Source organism: Syngnathus acus, chromosome 11 (genome assembly GCF_901709675.1).
Source record: "Syngnathus acus chromosome 11, fSynAcu1.2, whole genome shotgun sequence".
Lineage (NCBI taxonomy): Eukaryota > Metazoa > Chordata > Actinopteri > Syngnathiformes > Syngnathidae > Syngnathus > Syngnathus acus.
The window spans coordinates 4,855,443-4,877,521 of NC_051096.1; the positions used below are offsets into that span (position 1 = coordinate 4,855,443).

General features: G+C 47.3%; 1 protein-coding gene across 5 annotated transcripts in view; it reads right to left on the reverse strand.

Moving 5' to 3' along the window:
- Positions 1–21,928, reverse strand: part of LOC119129952 (triple functional domain protein-like) — a 34,526-nt gene extending 12,598 nt beyond the window's left edge. For 2 of the 5 annotated variants that reach the window (XM_037263374.1, XM_037263373.1), the window contains exons 1-29: positions 21,710–21,928; positions 21,373–21,488; positions 15,821–15,871; positions 10,249–10,323; positions 9,205–9,319; positions 8,118–8,310; positions 7,209–7,313; positions 6,912–7,108; positions 6,605–6,842; positions 5,907–6,029; positions 5,516–5,707; positions 5,089–5,220; positions 4,786–5,016; positions 4,340–4,462; positions 3,915–4,106; positions 3,557–3,726; positions 2,910–3,084; positions 2,643–2,838; positions 2,417–2,583; positions 2,229–2,348; positions 1,881–2,072; positions 1,667–1,816; positions 1,463–1,577; positions 1,284–1,399; positions 1,082–1,204; positions 824–1,018; positions 641–756; positions 237–303; positions 56–165 (exon numbers count right to left, since the gene is read on the reverse strand). In XM_037263374.1, coding sequence (XP_037119269.1) covers positions 56–165; positions 237–303; positions 641–756; positions 824–1,018; positions 1,082–1,204; positions 1,284–1,399; positions 1,463–1,577; positions 1,667–1,816; positions 1,881–2,072; positions 2,229–2,348; positions 2,417–2,583; positions 2,643–2,838; positions 2,910–3,084; positions 3,557–3,726; positions 3,915–4,106; positions 4,340–4,462; positions 4,786–5,016; positions 5,089–5,220; positions 5,516–5,707; positions 5,907–6,029; positions 6,605–6,842; positions 6,912–7,108; positions 7,209–7,313; positions 8,118–8,310; positions 9,205–9,319; positions 10,249–10,323; positions 15,821–15,871; positions 21,373–21,436 — 4,043 coding nt within the window. In that variant the 5' untranslated portion in view covers positions 21,437–21,488; positions 21,710–21,928. The other 3 variants (XM_037263372.1, XM_037263371.1, XM_037263375.1) reach the window with 2 other exon arrangements.
- Positions 21,929–22,079: the final 151 nt, after the last annotated feature.

Here is a 22,079-nt window from a genome sequence, read left to right on the forward strand (position 1 = left end):
TTTTATAATATCTGCTGCGAAGATGCAAAGCTTATTAAAAAAAAAAAATGCTTACTTATGGTGAAATTCATAAAGATCCTGCATGTTCCCAAAGATGATGTGCTCCTTATTGAGGATTCCTGGCGGGATCTCCTCCACCCCGCTCGTCATCTCCCACAGGTAAGTCTGCGCATAAAGATTCACTTGTGAACCTTCTGACGGTTTAAAAAAAGTGAGTCAACAAAAGTGTAACTCACATCCATGCACTCCCGCAGGTCTCGCACGTAGGCCTTTTCCGTCTGAATCAGCTCAGCCATGATGAACCTAAACAAAAACATAAACAAGGCGTGATTGATCGTAATGATCTCAAGCCTTTTATTGCACAATGCCGTCAGCTTTGCCCATTTGCCCTAATGAACAATAAACATTTCAGTCGAATAAAAAAAAAACATCCAGCGGTTATAAAACACGGCTGTTAAGCAGTCGCGCCGTGTCTATCATGTGACGGTGATTTGTAACACTCGTAAAATGACACGCAAACGTCTTTCCTGTGTGTATATGCGTCTTTGCGTCGACATTAATATTCAACGGCAAGTGATTAATATCTCAACGACGGTTCACTAAAATAGTTTTAATCAATGACACGAATGATGTCGCGTACTCTTTTCTGCGGGCAGACTTGCGCTTCTCCTCGTTGAGCTCATGGGCGGCGTCCCTCAGCTTGACGTCCGAGCCCGGAGCTGTGGCGGGAATGATGTCCAGTTGGAGATCCTTACTCTGAAAAACGAGACGGAGAGAAATCATGATTTCTCCGTATTGGGTGAGGGAGTTTGCGAGAACGTACGGCTTTGTTGGAGTCGGACGAGATGCCCAAGGCTTTTTCCAGGCTGCATCGGTATTTGTCCATTCGTAGGGAGAAGTCTCGGTAGCGCTTGTCCACGGCCGTCACCCATTTTTTGATCTCGCCGGCGTGGCTGTGACCTTTGTCGCAGAATCCGTCGGCCAGTTGGATGAGCAGCTTCACGCGCTCCTTGGTTTGCTGCGGAGAACGTTTTTACGTGCAGGAATCCACACCACGAGAAGAACACGAGGTGCAACATACCTTGGCGGTGATGTGAAAGTCCTCGTGCTCCTTCAACAACTCCTGCGTGTGATGGATACCTGATCCAGTGGAGGTGTGCGTGGAGAGGTAAAACTCGCCCGTGTCGTGAATCCACTCGAGGGCCTGAAGACAAAATGTATGATTTTTTTTTTCCGTCTTCCAACACAGGCAGGACGCGAATCATGTTTCCGATCTCTTGCACCTGTTTGGCACTGCGTTCAAACACCACGTACTGCTGACACTGGTCCAGACGCCTCTTCCTCATGGTCCAGAAGTGGAGGACACGATTCTCTCTCTGCAGCAATTCATTGAGGATGTCTGTGAAAATATGAATTCAATTAATATTGCGATCCCTTTTCAAAAATACGGACTCAAACTGACTTTTAACTTGCTGCTCCGGAGCTTTGACGTGACTCAGCAATCCCGGCATGTTGACGCTGTTCCTGTGCATGTACTTGAGGAAGACGTCGGCGTTTCTCCTGGCCAGCGTGCACGCCTGATTGACAACAAAGACAAATCCGGGAGCTCAGCTGCGTAACGTAAGAACTCGTGTTTGCATATTGCTTAAATGCTCTCATTGTCAACCTTGAGGAAGGCTTCCTTCTGCTCCAAGTGTTTACTGATCATGGGGGTCACATGGTCCGTCTCGCAGTTGGGCCCAAGTTTATCCGCTCCTCCGCACCAGTCCTCCTCCCTCTTGTACTCCTGCTCCAGGCTTTCCAGCACACTGCAGACCTGCAAGGCGGAAATTAATGCTTGTACACACAAAAAATAGTCATCAAGGTATCGCATGTCCTACTTGCTCCGAGGTTTTGTAGAAGGCCACAGAGGCGTTGACCAGCTTGAGCCTGTCCTCCATTTTGAGCATAAGCTGCTGCCAGTGGGACGCCACGCTCTCGGCGCAGTCCCTGATCAGGTCCATGTCATAGTGGTTGGCCTGCAGCAGTGCCTCGGCCTTCTGTTGAACCTGCAGGGCACTCTGGTGGGTCTTCTGCAGGCCAACGCAATAAAAGAGCAGTTTAAACTGTGCCGAGCGGTGAAGCAATTTGATTTTTTCTTTCTTCATCTATCTATGCCGTTTCATTTTGTTTGATATAAAAGCTGGCCTCATTAAGGTTGTGAAAGACTGCAAAAAAATGATTTAAACCTCAATGGCGTGCTGGAACTGTTCATGTTCCCTCTGCAGCTGCTCAGCTTCCTGCAGGGAGCTGGCCGTGATGAGTCCCGCGTTTAACATGGACTCTCCGTTTCGAATCCAACCCAGAACCTATCGAGAAAAATACGATTAAAATCAAAATACGCACTTGGATGTGTGTACAAATGAAGACGTCTTACCTGTTTGACCTCGGCCTGAAGGTGTCTCAGTTGAACGCACTGCTCCAAGTGCCTGCGGTGCTGCTCGGCAGCCACGTCCAGCTCCTGCTGCTTCTCGTGGAGGAAATTCAGCAAGTGCTGAACGCGGGTCGCCATGTCCACGTCACGATCGCACAGCAGCTCGACGCCTGGAGGAACAACACAGGTAAGCAACTTGCGTCTTTGTTTTTCTTTTTAAGGGTCTTACCAGAGGCCTGGACTTCATTAACATATTGAAGCAGCTCCTGTCCCTGATGGATGACGTCGAAGGTGAGGTTGTTCATGGTCAAGGCTTTGTCGGCGTGATGCTGCAGCCTCTGCTCGGCCACCGTCAGGTCCTCCGTGTCAAAATCGTTCATCTGACCCGTCAGCTCTTCGTTCCACGACTCCAGGTCGGAGATAATCTAAAGGGAAGGACGTGAAATCAAAATGGCCGAAGACGGCTGAGCGAAGCTCCCGTTTAAAACGCTCTCACATCAATAGCGTCCCTCTCGAAGATGCGGAGCTGGAGGAAGAGCTCCAGCTTGATCTTCCTTTCCTGGAAGAGCTCCTCCATCTGGGCCTGAGCTTCGTCCAGCTGATGCAGCACGCTCTCGATGTGGTTGATGGAGCTATTATGCGGCGTTTTGTTGCTGGAGATGGCCGAGTCCCTGGTAGACGTGCACAGGCTCCATTTTAAAAATGACGCAACCTCTTAATATTTAGTAAGAGTCGTTAATTCTTGATGTGATGCTAGAAAACGCATTTCAAAGCGTATAATACCGTTTCGTAATCTAGCCTACACAATCGCCCAACACAAAAAAAGGTCAAAGGAGCAAGAAAGGTGACAGCCGACTGCTGTTTGAAGGCTAATCACAAACACTCCCACCCACTCGCGTACACACATCCAGTACACGAGAGATGTGCGGAGGAGACAGGCCGCACAATTAGATGTGCGTTTTTAAAAGCAGAGTTACGTAATACACGCTGGAGCCAACACGCCGGGGATGGGGTGATGATGAACAGAACAAAGGAAGCAGAAATGGGAGGAAAACAAAAATGGAGGCTAAAGGTCAACTGCTGGATTAAAAACTACCCATCCAATCATCTTGCTGACTGTTGATAATTTACTGTCGCAGCTACCTGAGCTGCTGGATGAGGTCCTCGCCCTCCTTGATGACGTTGACGGTGACCTGCAGCGTGGTCTGCTGCTGCTGCCCGAAGCGTTTGATCAGATCCTGGACGGCTTCCACCGACTCGGCGTACACGTCGTCCAGCAGTTCCTTCTGGAGATCCTCCAGCCAGGTCCATAGCTACAAAAGATTCAGGATGTACAGAATTAGGTGGTCATCTTTTCATTTCTCCATGACTAATGTCATAGCAGGACAATACGATCGAGTGTTCATTATCTGCTTTTAGAGTGCAAAAAAGGTGTCAACAGGCAGCCCACCATCCACTTCAGCATTACATCACCAACCCACTATCCCCTCGCTCTGCCTACCTCTTTAACGTGCGTGTGGAAAGCGACAGACATGTCCAGCAGGACTTTGCGTTGTTCCACGCGGCGAACAAAGTCTTGGATCCGGTCTTCGAGCTGGTGGGCGGCCTGGTAGATCTCCTCCGGGTCGCACTCTCCCGTCTGGGCCAGCTGCTCGGCCGCCTCCAGCAGCTTGTCTGCATTGGTGTAAGTGTTCTACAAGACCAAGATAGGTGAGTGTATTTCCAATAGGAAAATTTAAGATGCTGACAGAAGTGATCATTATCATTATTACAGCACCACTGGATGATATAATTAATAGCAATTATCTACAAGGATAATGTTGCGGCATGTCAAGCAGATCAAATGATAAAAAAAAAAAAACTTTTTTATTGGCTTGGATAGTGGAAAGGTAAAAAAATATATATATATTTTTAAATTAATTCTACCTGGGCCACCTCCTCAAAGTCTTCGTGTCGTTTTTGGAGGGCTCGAGCTCTGTGGAGGGACTTGCCCACGCCCGTGTGCTTGCTGAGGAAGGCCTCGCCGTGGTTCTCGATCCAGTCCAACACCTACGAGGACAATCAACATTGGCGTCACCGTGCAGGGCAGCTCGAGTTGTAAAAAAGAAAAGAAGCGTCACAGCTACGATTACAATCAGTGTTGAACTGCTCACTTGCTGCCTCAAAATATCGACATGCACTCACCATGGCAACAGTTGCCATGTCAACAGTGCCGAATTCCCTGGATTTTTTTTGGACAGTCCATATGGGAATTATCATACTGAACCTTTTTGGTATCATAACATCTCATTAAACAGGAGGAACATTATTTTTTAAATGATGAAAAATGTTAAGACTGGCCACAAATTCTTTTCATTCCAAAGTAAGCGTACCTGTTGGACGTCTTGCTGGAAGACGCAGAGCTGCAGTCGTTGGTGCAGACGGACCTTGCGGTGTTGCCAGATGTTCTCCAGTTGCCTCTGGTGATGCAGCACCTCATGGATGATGTCCAAGACGTGATGCACCGCCTTGGAGTAGTTGGCCGACGCTGTCAGCGAGTCGGGGCTGCCCGGCGTGAGCGGCCGCTGCAGTTTGTCCAACAGTGCTTTGCCATCCTGGCTCACCTGGGGTCCCCCAAAAAAACCTTATAGCGTCAAAAAGTCAAATTTTGAAGCTGTGACGGAGTGATGTGTTACCTCCGAGTAGGCAGCGGTGATGTGCTCGAATATGCCTTGGTGGTGATGAATGGCGTCTTCCAGGTCTTGAAGCTCGGAGGGTAAATCCACTTCGCCGCACGCCTTGCACCACGAGTCCACGTTGCTCATGTACTGCACGGGGTGGAGAGGAGAGAGAAAAAAGAAAAAGCCTTTTCTTTACTGTTACTTTGTAGGTTTATGAACTCCATGTTATTTATGGACGCTGATTAGCCTGGACTGACTTAAAATAACTTCATAAAAGCCTCCCGTGATACGAACAGGCCTTGTGACCTTATTAAAGCCTTTCAAATATTTCCTCATGATGAAGACAAGATGGCCGAGTAAAATCTTCAAATGGGAGCGATTAAAGAAACACAATCTATTTCTGTTTTACTTCTCATTTGTCAGGTGTGCCGTTCGCTCAAACCTGTTCACACTTCTGGTGGAAGCTGGCGGACATCTCCAGCAGCGTGCTGCGCTCGTCCAGCGCGGCGGCAAAAGCCTTCCACTCTTGCTCTAGCTGGCTGGAGATCTGCTTGATCTGATGGGAGGCGTAATGGCCCGACTCCAGTAGCCGGTTGCCCACCGACATGATCCGGTTGATGTTCACGTAGACGTTCTGCAAAGCAGGAAAAAAAAAATGCATCGCCTTCGTTTCTTAAGTTTGGAGCGTATCTCCAGAGACTTGTTTCATAATGCTTATATAATGAGAGAAGAGAATAGAGGCACCTCTGCTTTAACTCCTGAACATAGAGCCTTGTTTTATCCATAAACAAATACAGACTGGAACCTGCATAGTAAGTCAGTGTGGATCTTACCATGCAGTTCATAGCAAAGTGGTTGTGCTGGGTTTGCAGCTCCGCAGCGTGCGGGTGGTTGTTGCCAATCTCAGTGTAGCCTGCCAAGAACAAACCCTTGTTGTGCAGGATCCAGTCAAACATCTGCGGGACGGAGAGGGAAATAAATATATTTTTCAGAAACTACATACAAGCAAGGCAGGTGAATTGTTGCCTTTGCCGAGCTGTCATCTTTCCAGGTCAGCATGCAGAAAAATGAATCTATTAAGCGTAGCCTCTACCGGAGAACAACTGGTGGCCTATGGTGTCCTAGCAACAAGCTTCTGCTACTGCAGTGTATCCAAGACAGCAGCTATGTGTTACTGCAACCTGTTTTTTTTTTGTTTAAATTCTGCTCGCATCAGAATTGATCTCCGTCTGTCTTCAGCCGCGTCTTGTGCAAAGCGAAAATTTTGCAATGTCTGCCAACCTCAGAGGACTTGAGAAATAAACTGCTTCAATTTATTTCGGGTTTAAGGAGCGGCCTGATACACCCCGTGCCTTTTTTGTGTTACCCAGCTAAAGCTGGCCTGAATTGCTTGGCACACAGTGCAAATCAATCCACTGCGGCCATAATTAGGTTGTGTTTATATTGCGTGCCCCGCAGTGATCGGCCGCTGTTGTTCCGAATTACCGCCGCGTCACCGCTCGCGCTGAGCGACACTCCCGGGCCGACCAACCTTTTCGGCGTCCTGCTCGAAGAGGCGGAGCTGGAAGCACTGGTCCAGCTGCAGCTTGCGGACGTGCCAGGCCTGGTGGAGATGCTGCCGAGTGGTGTGCAACTTGTCCAGCAGTTGGTTGATGCGCGGCACCAGCCCCTGGGTGTCGGCGTTGCACACCCCGCTTCCGCCACTGCTCGTGCCGCCGCCGCTGCTGCGGCTCGATGAGGGCTCGCTGCTTTGGATCCGCTGCAGTAGTCTGGATGGTTTCAAATTGCACAAATTAACCATCCAAATATTTTTTTTTAATTTCATTTTGCTGCACTACCTCTGTCCCTCTGTGTCCAGTTCCTCTATGGGCGCTTTGATGACCTTCTTCTTTAGCGTGGCGTGTTCTTCGATCATCCTCCGCGCTCCCTCCAGGTCCTGAGGGAAATCTTTACGCGACACCGTTTCCTGCATCTCATCCAGCCGGGCGAGCATCTGCGTGGCGTGACCGGAGAACTCCTCAAACGCCACGCGGACCTGGACAGGAAGTCAAAATGTTGCTTACCAAAGTCATGGTGAATATTTTTTCCCCACAGTCGGCTTGAAATTTGAAAGTTATGGTTTGACTGACTCCTACCTCAATCCACTCTTCGTGGTTGTAGTCCAGGCTGCCGTCAAAGTCCGACGTCAACTGGGAGGGGTCCACCACCTTCGTCAGACCTTCTAGTGACACCATGGTAGTCTAGGAAAAAAAAGTTGGAGAGAAAGCCAAGCGGATTTAGGATCGTTTTCGTCAAATAGGTGTAAATTGCTTCGTCTAACCCGCTCCACTGAGAACTTTTTAATTGAGCTCAACATTACCCCCCCGAAAACTACCAACACGGGATTCTAATGGAGAAGAATTAGCGAGACTCTTGACTAATCTCCACAGCACGTGGGGCCAACTCATTAAGCATTTAGCAATTGACTTGCACACTTGGTCTTCCTCCAATTATGTCAGCCAGAAGCACTGAGGAACCGTCGCAACTCAGTGTGGCCATTCAGTCGCTGAATACAATAATACTGCTTACACGGCAACAATCGCATTTTGTTTTTGCGCACGCGAGAGCGAGGAGAAGCCTTGAGCGTCTCCACGCGTTTTGTGCAGAGCCTCCTCCTCCGCACAACACCCCCACGCACATGGGCAGAGAAGCAAAAGCTCCACAGCTCGCTGAATGTCGACCCCTGAAGGTTTTGTATTGTGTCTATTCTTGCCAGGTTAATGAAATGTTTTCATCACAAGCGTGCAATTAATAACTGGGAGACTGTCAAGGCTGACAAAGTGAATAATGGCAGACATTCATACAGTCCGAGTTTACAATGTTCCGACGGCAGCTTGCGTGCGACTTTGCCACTCAAAACAATCAATGGAGACGTGCGAGTGAGAGTGTGGCGGTGAACAATGAGAGCTTTCTTTTTTTCGTTGCTGGATGATATGACAACTAGGGACAGCTGAAGTGAGGAAACTAAGCAGCGCAAGATCAACAATAACACAAAGTTGCCTTACCTCAAACTCAAACTTGGAGCTTCCGAAATTGGTCCTCTGCTTTTGCCAGAAGTTGTCGGGCTTGATGATGAGCGCGACGTGGATGCACGACGGGAACGACTCCTGCAGGATCTTCAGCAGTGGCTTGATGCTGTCCCACTTGGAGCCGCGCATGTCCACGATGACCGTGAAGCCATGTTTACAGACTTCCTCGCTGGAGGCGGGCGGAGGTTGGAGGTAATCCAGATAGAGGGGACAGATGACAGAAAGGATGATGGAGAGGGGGCGGGGGGGAGAGGAGGGGAAAAATCCATGAGGTGACGCAGTTTTCTAGCACGTCACAAGCCTACGCAGTTAAAACATGCATCTACACACCCACTCGTGCACAGCCGCCCACACACACACACGATTCAAATGTTCACATTTATAAAAAAAATAAAAAAAAATAAAAAATAATAATCAGCACATCTGCTGTAACGTGAACTATTTCTGAACTACTTCCACGAGATTTGCATAGTCGTCCAGCACGAGAGCGTGTTCCCGAAATAGAACAGGACAAAACGTACGGCTGCAGAATACGAGCGCCAAATGATGACATGAATGCAAATTTGGAAACCTGTGTTTTGCATTTGAATGATGAAATGGAGATGTATGGAGGGATTTACCTGCGAAGTGAGAACTGGTCCACACTAACTATCACTGCTGCACTGCCTCGGCTACTGCGACGTTTTGTTTTGCTTCCTCTCACACACATACACACACACGCCAGCTCACACATGCGCGTTCCATCTCTGTGGGTTTTTAATCCTCCCCCCCTCCTCCTCGCTGCTTTCTCCCATTGGGTCCCTTCTTCACTTCCCTCGCTCGTGCTCTGATATCCATCAAGGCTTTCCCTCACGCCCCTCTGCGTGTTTCCACAATTTTTTTTTTTTTTTGGGTAGCCAAGAAACAAAATAAATAAACAAATGGAGCAAGCTAACGGCTCTTGAATAATCTCTCTCACACTCTGGCTTGTCCACATGATCCACTCAGCACTTTCGCTTACCCACGTACTTGATTTGAGCATCATTGTGCATTTTTTAAAAAAAAGGGAGGGGGGTGTTCTGACCTGGGTATGCCGGCCAGATAAGCAATCAGTCTCCTCAGGTCGTCCGTTCGTATTCTGTCGTGGTTGCTGCGTGACGGGAAGGTTAACACTGGACCGCCGCGTCGGTCCCTGCCACCTAAGACACAAAAAACATTTTTTGGTGGCGAGTCAATACAAGGAACAAGCTTGTGTCCCAATACTTTTTTGACCATTTACGGTATATGTGGCAATCGAGGATGTGTCCCAATACTGCTGTGTGTCCCAATACTTTTGTCCACATTGAACAGGCTGTGGTTTGTAATTTTTATTTCTTACATTTTAGACCAGATCAGTCTTGAATGCTGCGGGGCGTAATAAACGAGAAGAAGCGGTCACAGCGAGCATGCGGGCAAGCGGCTGTAACTTCTCGGTATGCTGACTGACTTCCTGCTGCTTCCACTCTTACACCATACGCCGCTGCTTAAAACCACAATTTGCAAAAGACGCGGGGGGACGCCAGGAGAAAATTTCCATCATGTTGCATCACGCCGACATTTGAGCGTAGAATGCCGATGACCGTATTTTGCGTTTGGCCGTCCTGCGCTTGTAAATTAGTCAGTCGAGGCGGCGAGCACGTAAGCGCGCGGGGGAGGAAATCCAACAACAACAAAAACCCGATTATTTGGAGACAGACATAATAATTCATTCTACCCTCTTTTCAGCTGTGCTCCCTTTTTTTTTTTTTGGTCCCCTTTCTTCAGTGTGAAACCAATGACTAGTCGGGGATGCCGTTGCTGACGATACCCCGTCGCTATGGCAACCTGCCTCTCCCGTTTTCTCTCTTTGGATATCAAGCGTGTTTGTCTGAGTCATTATGACTGCTATTCTGTTTGACCTTCCCTAAACTGAGTGTGCGACGAAAAACATATTTGTTTTTTTCATTTGCTACGGTTGGAACACACAGAGAGACACACATTCGGGTTTATACTAAGAATCGTTGACATTGGGTGGGGGAGGTTTTGCGTTCATGCACAAGAGGCCGACTATTGACTCTTGAGCTCCTTCCCACTGCAGGCACATCCATACCTGACAAGAAAGCCACTTTTTCTTTAAGGATGGGAAGCACCTCCATCGCTCTCATGTCCTCATTTCTCCTAAAACCTGAAACGATAGAAAAGAAGACAAAAATGAAAACCTTGCTGGAGGACACAAAGCTCTTTTATCTTATTAAAACAGGATGTCCATTTTGCATCTGTTCCTTTTGTCAGCTGGTAAAAAAAAAAAAAAAAAGTGCCTTGAAGGCAGATTATTGATTATTCAACCAATAAACAACATCACAAAGTGTGTCGTAATTTAATGTCACCGAGGGACATCAATTATGCAGCGTTCCGCAAATGTCTCGCTCTGCTCTTGAAACAACACCATATGTTGAAAAGCAATGTTTGTGCATCACATGTTGTCGTTTCTGGAACAAATAGAAGATGAAGTGGAACCACTCCAACTCGCCAATAACGTCAACAACAAACAGTCCCTTCTGTATGTGTCAACTTGGATCTCGTGACTGTTGACAGAGAGCCTCTGCTGTGTTGCTAATATGCCATCAGAGTCAACCGCCGGCTGTCTGGAGATGTTCAAAGATGACAAAAAGCGGATTTGCGAACACACCCATCATTTGGGAACGGGGGATTTTTGGGGGCAGCTTCGAGCTTAACTGTTCTTGGTCTCGCTTTTTTGTAAAATTGCTATAAAAAAAAAAAAAAGCCTAATAAGGTGATCAATGAGAAGGATGGCGACCAATCCTCTCATGTTCAGGAGAGCAGGAGCCGTCATGATAAGGCACATTAGTTCCTTTATGGATGAGAGAAGAGACTATTTTTAGTGTCAACGTTTATTACCGTTATGTAGTCATTACCTTCCCGGAAAACTGGGCACTTTATCTGCTGCTGAGTCGTGCTAAATAAGCAGCAGTTAAGAGGCGTGCGAATTAATGTGGAAAAGTGTGAGGGAACGCGGATAAAAAGGGAGCGATGGATGGTAACGACGTCAGCGTCTTTTCTGCCGCTATGTGAGTCATCTGCGGAGAAAAAGAACCATCTTTGATGTGCAGTCTGACTGGCGGGCTGCCACCAAACGCGGGGATTATCAAAAGGTCAACGAAGCCTTCCGACGCTGACAAGACCACGTGGCCGGGAAGTAAATGACCCGGCTTTTCCTGTAAACACAAAACCTGCGTGTTCATGTTAATAACTTTTCGACTGGGCGAAAACTGTGGATTGTCTTTGCACGATTAAAAATAATCCACCTGTGTTTAGAGCAGTCCCTGGAATAATAGTTTCATTTCCGTTTTGCAAACTTCCCCCAGAGAGACCATGCAAATAACTCTTTTCTAAGAATCCCCCAAAAAAGTACTTAAGAACTGTTTCAGACAATTAATTAAGCAGGGGCAAAACCACAAAAGCTAAGTTTAGCTACTAGCATACATCACTTGTCCTGCGCCACGGGACTGAAGAAAGTAGCACAGCAGCTAAATAAAGAGCGACCTGGTCACATCTACAAAAGCACACGGATGGTACGAGGAAAATAAATGACAGGGGAAAAAAAAATTAAGTGATTAATACCTGTCACACAACTGACAGCTGACTTGTGTCGTATGTGCTCAATGGTCCAGCAAGCCATCCTCAAGACATCACCGGCAAAAAAATTCAAATCGGAAAAAGACGACGGGAGGATGTCGTCCGATGCCACCATCGGCGCTACTGACCGACCGATCCCGCCGGCCGTCTTTGGGCACGGCCGCGGCAGCTGCACCTAATCCTGCCATTCCTCTGTCGAGATATTCCAAATAAAACCTTTGCTCCTGTCTACAAGTTCCCGCGGGCAAACATTTCCGTGGTGTGCAAACAAACAGCAAGCTGTTCATCTGTGCCGTATTTTGGTCGGGCCAGGTTGCGGGAGGTAATCCTGAATGCGTAGGGTCGCCACGTAATTAGAACATGCCTGCACTGCATTTATGCATCCTGACAAGCTGCTTAGCAATGAAAGACTTGAGGCTGAGAAAACATTTGTGCAAGAGATTGTTTACCTTTTTCACATTTCAAGGCAGCTCCATCGAGTTAACTGTACTTTCAATACATTCCCGAAAATATATCTCCGGACGTTTGTGTGTCAGGATCTAGCCTTGAATTGATTTATCTCCTGCGTGAATACATAAAGTGGGCAGGGAATGAAATGGATATGTGACAACGCCCCACATCGAGAAAGGCCGAAGGATGCGAGTGAAATTCTAGAAATGTCCATCGTCCAATCCATCCGGTTAGCGTGACCATGCTAGCGGTCGCGTGCGTGTCACGACACATCAAAAGTCGGCACACTTTTCAAAGGTCGGAGCCTTGTGGGAGCCTCCGAGAGGTCAAGTGGGCATTAGATGGGCTTGATACAACAAAGCAGATTAGTCAACAACACCACAAGATGACGGTGTGTCAAATACCTCCTGAGTGTTTTCATCAGGGGGGGGTGCAGAAGGCAACGGCTGCCCAGACCGGGACAGATGGCACGGGGTCAAGGGAAAAGAGGGTAATAGTTCCAGTCATACCACAAAACAAGCCTCGCTGTCTGTGTTGAAGAGCGATCACAAGCGGTGTAATCGCATAATGGCTCCCCGGCAGCTGATCGGGATGCACGGCCTCCGGGCCAGCTGTTGCGGGGCAAGAGAAACCAGAACGCTTGCATATGTGCAAACCCACATAGCTGCCAAGTTCCAACATTGACGACGTGCCAGAAATTCCCATTGGAGTGATGTGTGGGAATAGCAGGAATTGTGGAGTAGACAGGAATAGGACATCGGTAACCTGGAATCCTAACCTACATCCCGATTGCCTCATTGTTGATTGTGATCGACTCCAACTGGACACCCAGTGATGAAAATATGCTTTAAATTAGCATGCTAGGACTTCAAATTCCAACGACTGCATGTCCTCATCATCCGGCGAGATTGTTCCAGTTTACAAGAAGGAGTTGCCCCACCAGGAAATCAAAAAGGGCTGCTCCGATTGGTCGTTGTGATCGGAAACAGCTGCAGTCCGACTTACTACCAACAACGAACGGATTATTGGACCCTCCTGCCTATGTACACAGACAAACTAACTGCAAACATATGCACGGTGATGTGTTTTGATAGCTTCAAAGTCAAATATATGGGACAAAAGTATTTCATATTTGACAATAACAACAACAGGAAATGAAAATGGATGACTAAATGGAATTGATAAGCCCTTGGCACTAAAAAAGGAGCTTCTGCTATTCTGGGAAGATTTTCTACCACATTTACACCAAAGCAAGACTGCTGTACACTTTTCCACCAGCAGGACATAAAATGATCCCATAAATAGTAAAATAGTTTCGTCTTTTTTTTGACTGCATATATATGAATGTCGTCGTATAAGAAGTCCCTCCTTCACCTCCGCCTTGTTCGGTTCTCTCCATTCGTCCAGACCTCTAATGGCAGGGTAGGCTTACCGAGCGAGAAGCAGGCCAAGGTTGCCTCAGTGACCGTGAGATGACGAAGAGAAGTAAAAGGACAGAGAGACAAGGAAGAAGACTCACAAATGTCAAGGTCTCTGGGCCTCAGTACCGGCCTCTGCAACTGGCTACTGGACTTCCTCTGTCAGAGGCCACAGGTGGTACGTGTTGGCGACAAGATCTCCGCCAGCATCACGCTGAGCACAGGGGCCCCCCAAGGCTGCGTGCTCAGTCCGCTGCTCTTCACCCTCCTGACGCATGACTGCGCTGCCACCTGCAGCGGCAACCGCATAGTGAAGTTTGCTGACGACACGACTCTGGTGGGTCTCATCACCAAGGGAGACGAGACTCAATACAGGCTGGAGGTTGACCTTCTGACCGCGTGGTGCAGGGACAACAACCTCCTGCTGAACGTCGACAAGACCAAGGAGATTGTCGTTGACTTCCGGAAGGGTCACGCCCAACACCTGCCGCTGACCATCGACGGTGCTGTGGTGGAGAGAGTGAGCAGCGCCAAGTTCCTGGGGGTGCACATCAGTGAGGATCTCTCCTGGTCCACCAACACCGCGTCGCTGGCGAAGAAGGCCCGGCGCCGCCTGTACTTCCTTCGGAAACTCAGGCGAGCGGGGACTCCTCCGGCCGTCATGACTACGTTTTACCGCGGCACCATTGAGAGCGTCCTCTCCAGCTGTATTGCTGTCTGGGGTGGCAGCTGCACTGACCAAGACTTGAAGGCCCTGCAGCGCATTGTGAAAACGGCTAGTAAGACTATTGGTGCTTCTCTCCCCTCCTTGAAGGACATTTACACCTCCCATCTCACCCGCAAGGCGACCAAGATTGTGAGTGATGTGAGTCACCCCGCTCACCCTTTGTTTGAACTTCTGCCCTCTGGGAGGCGGTACAGGAGCCTGCGCTCCCGCACCACCAGACTTTCCAACAGCTTCGTACTCCAGGCTGTTAGGATCCTGAACTCGCTCCCCCTTTCAGCGTAGCGTCCTGTTCTTGCTGTATGCTCACTGGCTCGGTTTTGCCCCTCATATTCAATGGGTTATTGGTCTGTTTTTATTCATCGCTCATTTTATTTTATTTATTATTTATTATTTATGGTTTGTGCCTACTTGTTTTTGTTTTGTGTCGCCTACTTGTATGTCTCGTCACCGTGGGATGGAGGAAACGGAATTTCGGTTTCTTTGTGTGTCTTGACGTATGAAGGGATTGACAATAAAGCTGACTTTGACTTTTGACTTTGATCTCTTTGAGAGAATCCAGGAGAAAATATATAAAATCATTTTAATCTAATTTTATTATAAATACTGTTTGACTGCGGGTTTAAGTGCAGGAGATTGAATGCAGTGCTTGGCTCTTGGCCCGCGACACAAATACGCCCTCTGGAGGTAAAAGTGGCATTACATTAAAAAAAAGCGGACCGCAATTGACTGCTCAATCGGACTTTGCAATGTTTGGGATGTATTTCGGGGTACTTTGGCTTTCAAAAGCACAAGCAAAAACACTTTTGTCTGACTATAAAAGTTATTACATAACTGTTCTTCTCCCAGTCGGACCAGTTGTATTACCGGGCCAACAGATCGGGGGGGGGGGGGGAGTTAATCCCTGACAAATCTCTCGTAATGACTGGAACACCAGAATCTTAAGAAAAAAATCCGTGCAAAGAGAACTGGGAAGGCACAGTGATGTATCAATTGAATTCATACTTGTCAATGGGAGCCAGTTCCACCATTGGCCCCGGGCACTGGTGCAACCTGCCAATTTGCTGGCCTCCTTTGAAAGTAGGCTTGGGGCTTCATTTATTCAGTGTCTCAAAGAGATTCAACAAAATGGACCGTCAGTCAACCATTGCGCAAATTCTAAAGCTGATTTAGAACATTCATATTAAGCCACAACAAATGAACAAATCCCAAAAGGACAGCAGAGTGCTGGAAGGGAAAGAAGTGAAGGCCACGAACATCCATCTCTAATCAAGTGAGATAGAGAGGGGCTGCTGTCGCTACGGCGACGGGAGCCCAATCAGGCGACAATGAGGGAGGGTTAGGGAGTCAAGGTGAGCGTGGTGGTGAGAAATGACATCAGCCTGACCTCATCTGGGAAACTAATCAAATGGACATTGTCGTGTTGGTTTTACCTGCAATCTGGCCGGACACATCTCCTTTCGGCTCCTTGGGGAGAGATCCATCTGTGGGAAACAGAAGAAAGATCAGCGTCAGCACCAATAGACTGGACAAGTTCAAATCTTCGCACAGCAACTCATGACGAGCGTACCCAAACAATCCCCCCATTGACGCGGTCTATATATAGCGTTAGCAAGAGCCGCCGCCGTGACCCAAAGTTGGGTCTCAGTGTCACGCGGCGTCTAAATGTAAACACGGTGACTGGTCAAGCGGGTCATCTGGTTGAGTGACTCAGCCTCGACCAGCTTCCTCTTCGACCTCGGCGAGAACAATACGGTTTGTAACAGGCCTCAATATAAAGTAAACATGACAACTGGTGATAACCGTTGTTTTGATTTTGACTAGCTTCAAGTATTAGCTTTGCACGCAACCGCGGGATGAGAAAGTGCAGTAATTCGTCAAGAAAGGTTCTCAGGGACTTCAGAGAATGAATGAGAGAGAAAAAAAAAAAAAAAAAACTAAACATACTCTACATATTTGTAATGCCCAAGACATCCACTTAAGCCTCGGCCTGCAACGGCGCAATGTCGGACCACATGTGCGGCTGCCCCGCATTGTATCGCTATATAAACAACAGGCAAACGATAGATAAAACACACACTCGCGTAGATACCGAGTTCACACACTCCACTCGAGAAGCTTTTCCAGTCGGAGCGCTTGAATGCTAACCACACACACGTTACATACATTAACACAACGCCAAACTGCTTGGAAAATATGGAACAGATCACACATATATACACGCTCGGAAATGAGCGGGCAGAAATAAAAAGTCCGACAGGCTTCATCTCGTAAAACGCCGGACGTCTCTCGTGTGTATGATATGCGCTCTTCCGTTTGGTGAACTCACATGGACCTCAGCCTCAAAGTGAGCACAAACGGCTCCCTCTTGCCCCCGACGCTCGCTCGGTGCCGTTTGGCGGCCCACATGAGCGCGAGACCACCCTTGCTAGGGGCCCCTGCCTTTCCCCCCGCTTCTCGGCAGACACACTCATGGCTTTTGACTCACGGGCGGGCCTGAACGAAGCCCCTTCATTTGAAAAATACCTATTCTCTTGGTCATGCTGATTCAAATGAGACGTCAGGCAGAAAATCGATCAATGGCCGGAATAAAATAAAAGATAAGTGTCGCAGAAGTTATGCTGCTGTCACATGAACTGATGAATCATTCATCTAGCTAGTTGTTCTTCATTCCAAGCAAATGTCAAACATTAAATATCACACTGTGCCTACTCAGGAGTAAAAAAACAAACAAACACATGGCAAGGCCAGACAACTTTCAGGAGTTGTTATGAAGTGATTCAGTATGAAGCTTTTTTTTTTTTGGGTTAACAAATTGCCTGTCCTACCTGAAAATCGGGAGCTATGGAAAATGAATAAGAGATCAGGGACCTTCATTGATTTCTTTTTTTGCTTCCAGTCCTTAGATGAAGAAAAAAATCACGGGTATTGGACAAAAAAAAAAAAGGCGAGAGAAAAGGGCAAGAATGAGATAGCACTTTTCAACGCTCTAGAGACTAGAGCGGAGGAAAAAGGAGTACAATGGTCTTTCAGGACCTGTCCTAGTTTGGTTAACTCCCTCAGTGCCTTTTCTTTTTCTTTTTCTAAGACCCTCCCGGTTAAATTTGTATCTCACTTGAGTAAAGCGCACGGAACATTTTCTAACATTACCTTGCAAGCTTCTTTTTTTGTGTGTTTAGCGATTTCTTTGATATCCTGACCTGAAGCGTTTTCATCCAAAAAAAATGTCCCATAAGACGTGATTGGACGAAAACGAAATACATTTTGCCAACTCTCCCTGTGTGTGTTTTCACTGCAGTCAGTATTGGTGGGATGCTGACAGTTATGTCGGCTCCATCGTGTGGCATCATGACAGCTTGCAATTTGCCAATGAACTCAATCAAATCTGCTCTCGCGTTGCCCTTTGCAGCAAATTGTCACGGCGGCGATGAACTCGATATCGTTTGGGAGTTACGACGTCATTCTTCAAATGAGGATGGATGTAGAACACATCCGAGTTTACGGAGAGCTCTGTAATTTAACCCGCCGCGCTTTTTGTTCTAGTTTCAACTTGTATTGTTGAGGTGAACCAAAAAGTTCACGCTGACATCATACGTACTTTTTGGGCTCCCATGGCTTCTTCGCTCAGCGTGTTCTCATTGAATAATTACAGTGCGCAGCGTAGCCAGGCATGTGGGACGAATTTTTCCAACTGTTCTTTTTTTGCCATGGAACCCAATCTGTGAGGTCACAACATTTTTCCCCCCTCGTCGGTTACCATGACAGCGGCTAAAATCCACGCGTCATCTTTACGCCAATACGACGACAATGTCACCTTTTACGGACCTGCATGATTCAACGGCCGGCGGTCAGTTCGTGCTTATCAGAGCTAATAAAATTTCCTGCCAATTTGTCTCCCGTCTCTAAAATCTTGAGTGTTTCACACAGGAAACTAAGACTGATGCACGTATTAGAAAAAGCCTTTTCGCATCCACTCTATGCATATAAAGCTTTTTGGGAAGCTGACGTTGTAGCTACGAAAAGTTGGCAGGAGTCATGCTGGAACTGCTGGAACAAAAAAGGGCCTTCCCCAAACAAATTTGGAACTAGCGTCCCCGTAAGCCAAAGCGCTAATATTAACATATTAACATACTAGACAAGGAGGGCCAGATAAAGCGAGTTGAACATCAAACTCGCTCTCCTTCAAGTGGAGCATTAGCAAAGCTGGGCAAACAACAGCAGACACTCAAAGACGTCACTGCAAAGCCAAAGTAAACCTGACCCGGATGACCACCAGTCATTGTGTCATATCACCTTGTGATAAGCGTGGGGGAGAAGGAAAAAAAATAAAATGGCTGCCGAACTAGTGAAGCAAACTCAACGAAGCGTGTGATTCTGTGTTTTTGATGTATTTGCTTTGAGCCTGAAGGGAAACCTCAATCGGTCTCCATCTCCAGGATCAATATCCATTAGCGATGAGTGCGTGCGTGTCTCGTTGTGCAAACCTCTTCCTGGGTGAATGGACCTGAGTCATAAATATAAGCTCCAGATCAAATTTCCATCCCAGGGCTGCCGGCTTGATGAACACACGAACCGGCGCTCATTCAATCATACGGCACACAACCGGATTGTGAACGGGCGCCATGTTGCCCCCAAATGTTCATTCATGAAGGCCGGACGGTATGGATTTCATCCTTTGAGTTTGCATTACCGACTTGGAAGAAATGCTTGGAATCGATATTGAAGTTATATGCGAGAAGAGCGACAATTGGGGGCGTGGAACATGTTGATGATTGACAATGTCACAACAAACCTCCGTGCAGCAAAGGCAATATAATAATTCCAGTCGAAGTGGGGCAGAGACAATTAGGGAAGATTTTTTTTCTCGCCGTGCGTCTGGGTGAAGGGTCCATCAGGAAACGACAGAGGAAGGAAACAGACAAGGCTGGTTGACAAATGGAAAAGGATGATGTGGATGAAGATGTGGGGAAGAGGAGGGGGTAGCCTTAGGCAAGACAGGCAAAACTGTGCAAGTCTGAACAAGATGCCCAGGATGGAGGAAGAAGCCGCGAGTGCAAAACAAGAGCTTGTATGCGACACTCTCCCCTTGCGTTAGCATTGCGAGAAGGTGCACAAAGCAAAAAGTACCATTTCCAGAATCTGGTTATCGTGGTTCCCCGACTAGCTTCATCCATCTTTTAATAAGCATTTATTTAAAGTAACGTGACATCTGCTCTGCGGCAGACACATTGCATTTGATTTTCTGCTTTTAAAAGTGAAATGACACTGGCTGTGTTTTTTTTTTTTTTTTGCACACTCTTTCTTTCCAGCTCTCCGCCATGCCATCTTACTTCTGCACTGAGCGGTGCACGAGTCAGCAGTAAGCTTATTCCATGTGGAAAAATGATCGCTGCAAAGTGCAAAGCTTGGATCCGTTCAGCCTTTTAGACACGTTTGCTCGACTACTAATTGAGGAAAGTTCACTCAAGACCTAAAGAATACGTGACATACTTGTGGATAACGCCATCATGCACGACAACTCATCTCGCAAGAGACCTTTGACTCCATAGGAATTGATTTGAAATGCATTTAGGCAGTGAAGCTCAAGCATGATGACGCAAGCAGTCATGACATCAGGCGCTGGAAGCACTTCCATGTCCGCAAAGAGAGACCAGAGCTGGGGGGGGTGACTTGGCATTGATGTATGGACAAGTGTAACCTAGCCCACAAGCTTATCCAGATCCACCATATAATTCTATAATGTGTGAACACTTCAAAATGTATACTGAGCCTAGGTGGGGCTATGGAATAACCTAAGGAGCTACCAAAATAAACCGCTCGGGCCTCTGTTGCTATTAAAACCTTTACTCAAAGGCTACAAATGCACATTGACCCTTATAAAATTGACACTTTATGACCCATTGTTTTCCATCACTGCAGGCCTGTCACTCTTACAAAATGAAAGCTTGCCATTGTGCACAATGCAAAAGGGGTAGGGGCGTTTTTGAAACGATAAATCAGTGCTCCACATTTTCGACTGTTTCTCCTCGTGATAGTTTTAAAAGCCTGTTTTTTTTTTTTTTTTGCATTATGTGGCACACTTAGCTTAGCCTAACACACCCTGAATGCTGGCTGTGCCACGCCATGTATTGTTTACATGACTCGCACTGTCGTGTGCTTTTGACAACACCAATAAGCAGGGAATGATGCACATGGAGGATTGTTGAATTCATACGATTCACGTTGTATCTATGTTTCATCTTTACAAGGAAGAACTTGGTCAAAGGGCACACCGGCTTTGTCAACTCACTGGCGAGCTAGCGATGCTACATTAGCATTTGGTAGCCAGACAGGCTTTGGGTGGCTTTTTAGCAGGCTAACTCTAAGCTACAAAAAAATCAGCAAAGAAGTACATGCTCGGTCAGCATTCCCCCTCGCCTCGCTATCGCTCTTCGGATCAGAGTTCACCGAGTTTAAGCACAAAGCAAGTGTCAAACACATACACAAGATAATCGGAAGACTTAATAATAATGGCAGATGCTCGATTTCCTCCCATTTGTGGTGTTGGAAGGTGCATTGCACGCGGTTGCTGTACGCTTTCCAACTTTACTTGGCTTAAAACTCACGATCTATTTGACATGTGCAATTGTTGTAAGTGTGGTTTAAGTATAATCAACAATGTCGGAGTGTCTCATTTCAGTATATCGATCAATGGTGCCACATCTTGGGAAAAAAAGATGGGTTCGAAACATTAGCGCTCAAGCTAAGCTATACAGTATGGCTGTGCGAACATACTGTAGTAAATTACATGGTTTTAAAACCACTCAAACGCATTAACATTGCTGAGATCAGAACAATGGCAGTCAATTGTTTTGTCGATTTATGACAGGAGCAACATTTACAGTCGCCTCCCCCGACTCCCGTTCACTGTCTGGCACCCCAAAGCAGTCATCACAGTCGGGGGAAAATGTCCATCATCATGCCCTGTGATCGTTGATGTTCTTACCTGTCCTGAGCGCTATTTCTCCGGCTTCCTTCGTCGGCTCCTCTACTCCTTCCCCGGAGCTCATGGCTGCCACAACCGCGGCCCCCGGAGCTCAGTATCGCCCGATTCGATCCACCCTAAATGGGTAAAAAGATGTGTGAAAATCCCCTTTGCTGCCAACCAAGGCGTCATTAAAGACAGACGGGCTGTTTGGTTGGATTCGAAGCACTAATCGTGCCATCTGCAAGCCTCCATCTTGGGGGTAGTTGTGAAAAAAGAAAAACAAAAACAAAAGAAAAGAAACGATGAACCGGGTGCACCGGGTTCCTCTTCGGAGTGAAGCCGAGGGGAGACTCACTTGCACGGAGGAAAGGGGGCGGGAGGGGCCGCTGGCTGGTGGCTCATCCGAGAGCGACGGCGTGTCAAAGCTTCGGTAAGAAGTACATTCAAATCACCAAAATAATGTACGATTAAAAATATAGTCGGTACATATGGAGACGTCATTCGATTCGAGTAAATACGAGGATGAAAGGAGAAAAGGTCAACTGCTTTGATTTACATTTTGGATGTGGTCATTCTTGCTCGCTTCTTTTTTGTTAACTATGGGCCACTGCTGCCCCCTGCAGTCGCTCTCCGATACTGCAAGATTAATTAAAAAACGCTCAATTCTCTACAACGGACACACTCCTTTTTGGTAACACACACTCATGCATTCAAAAGGAGAATTG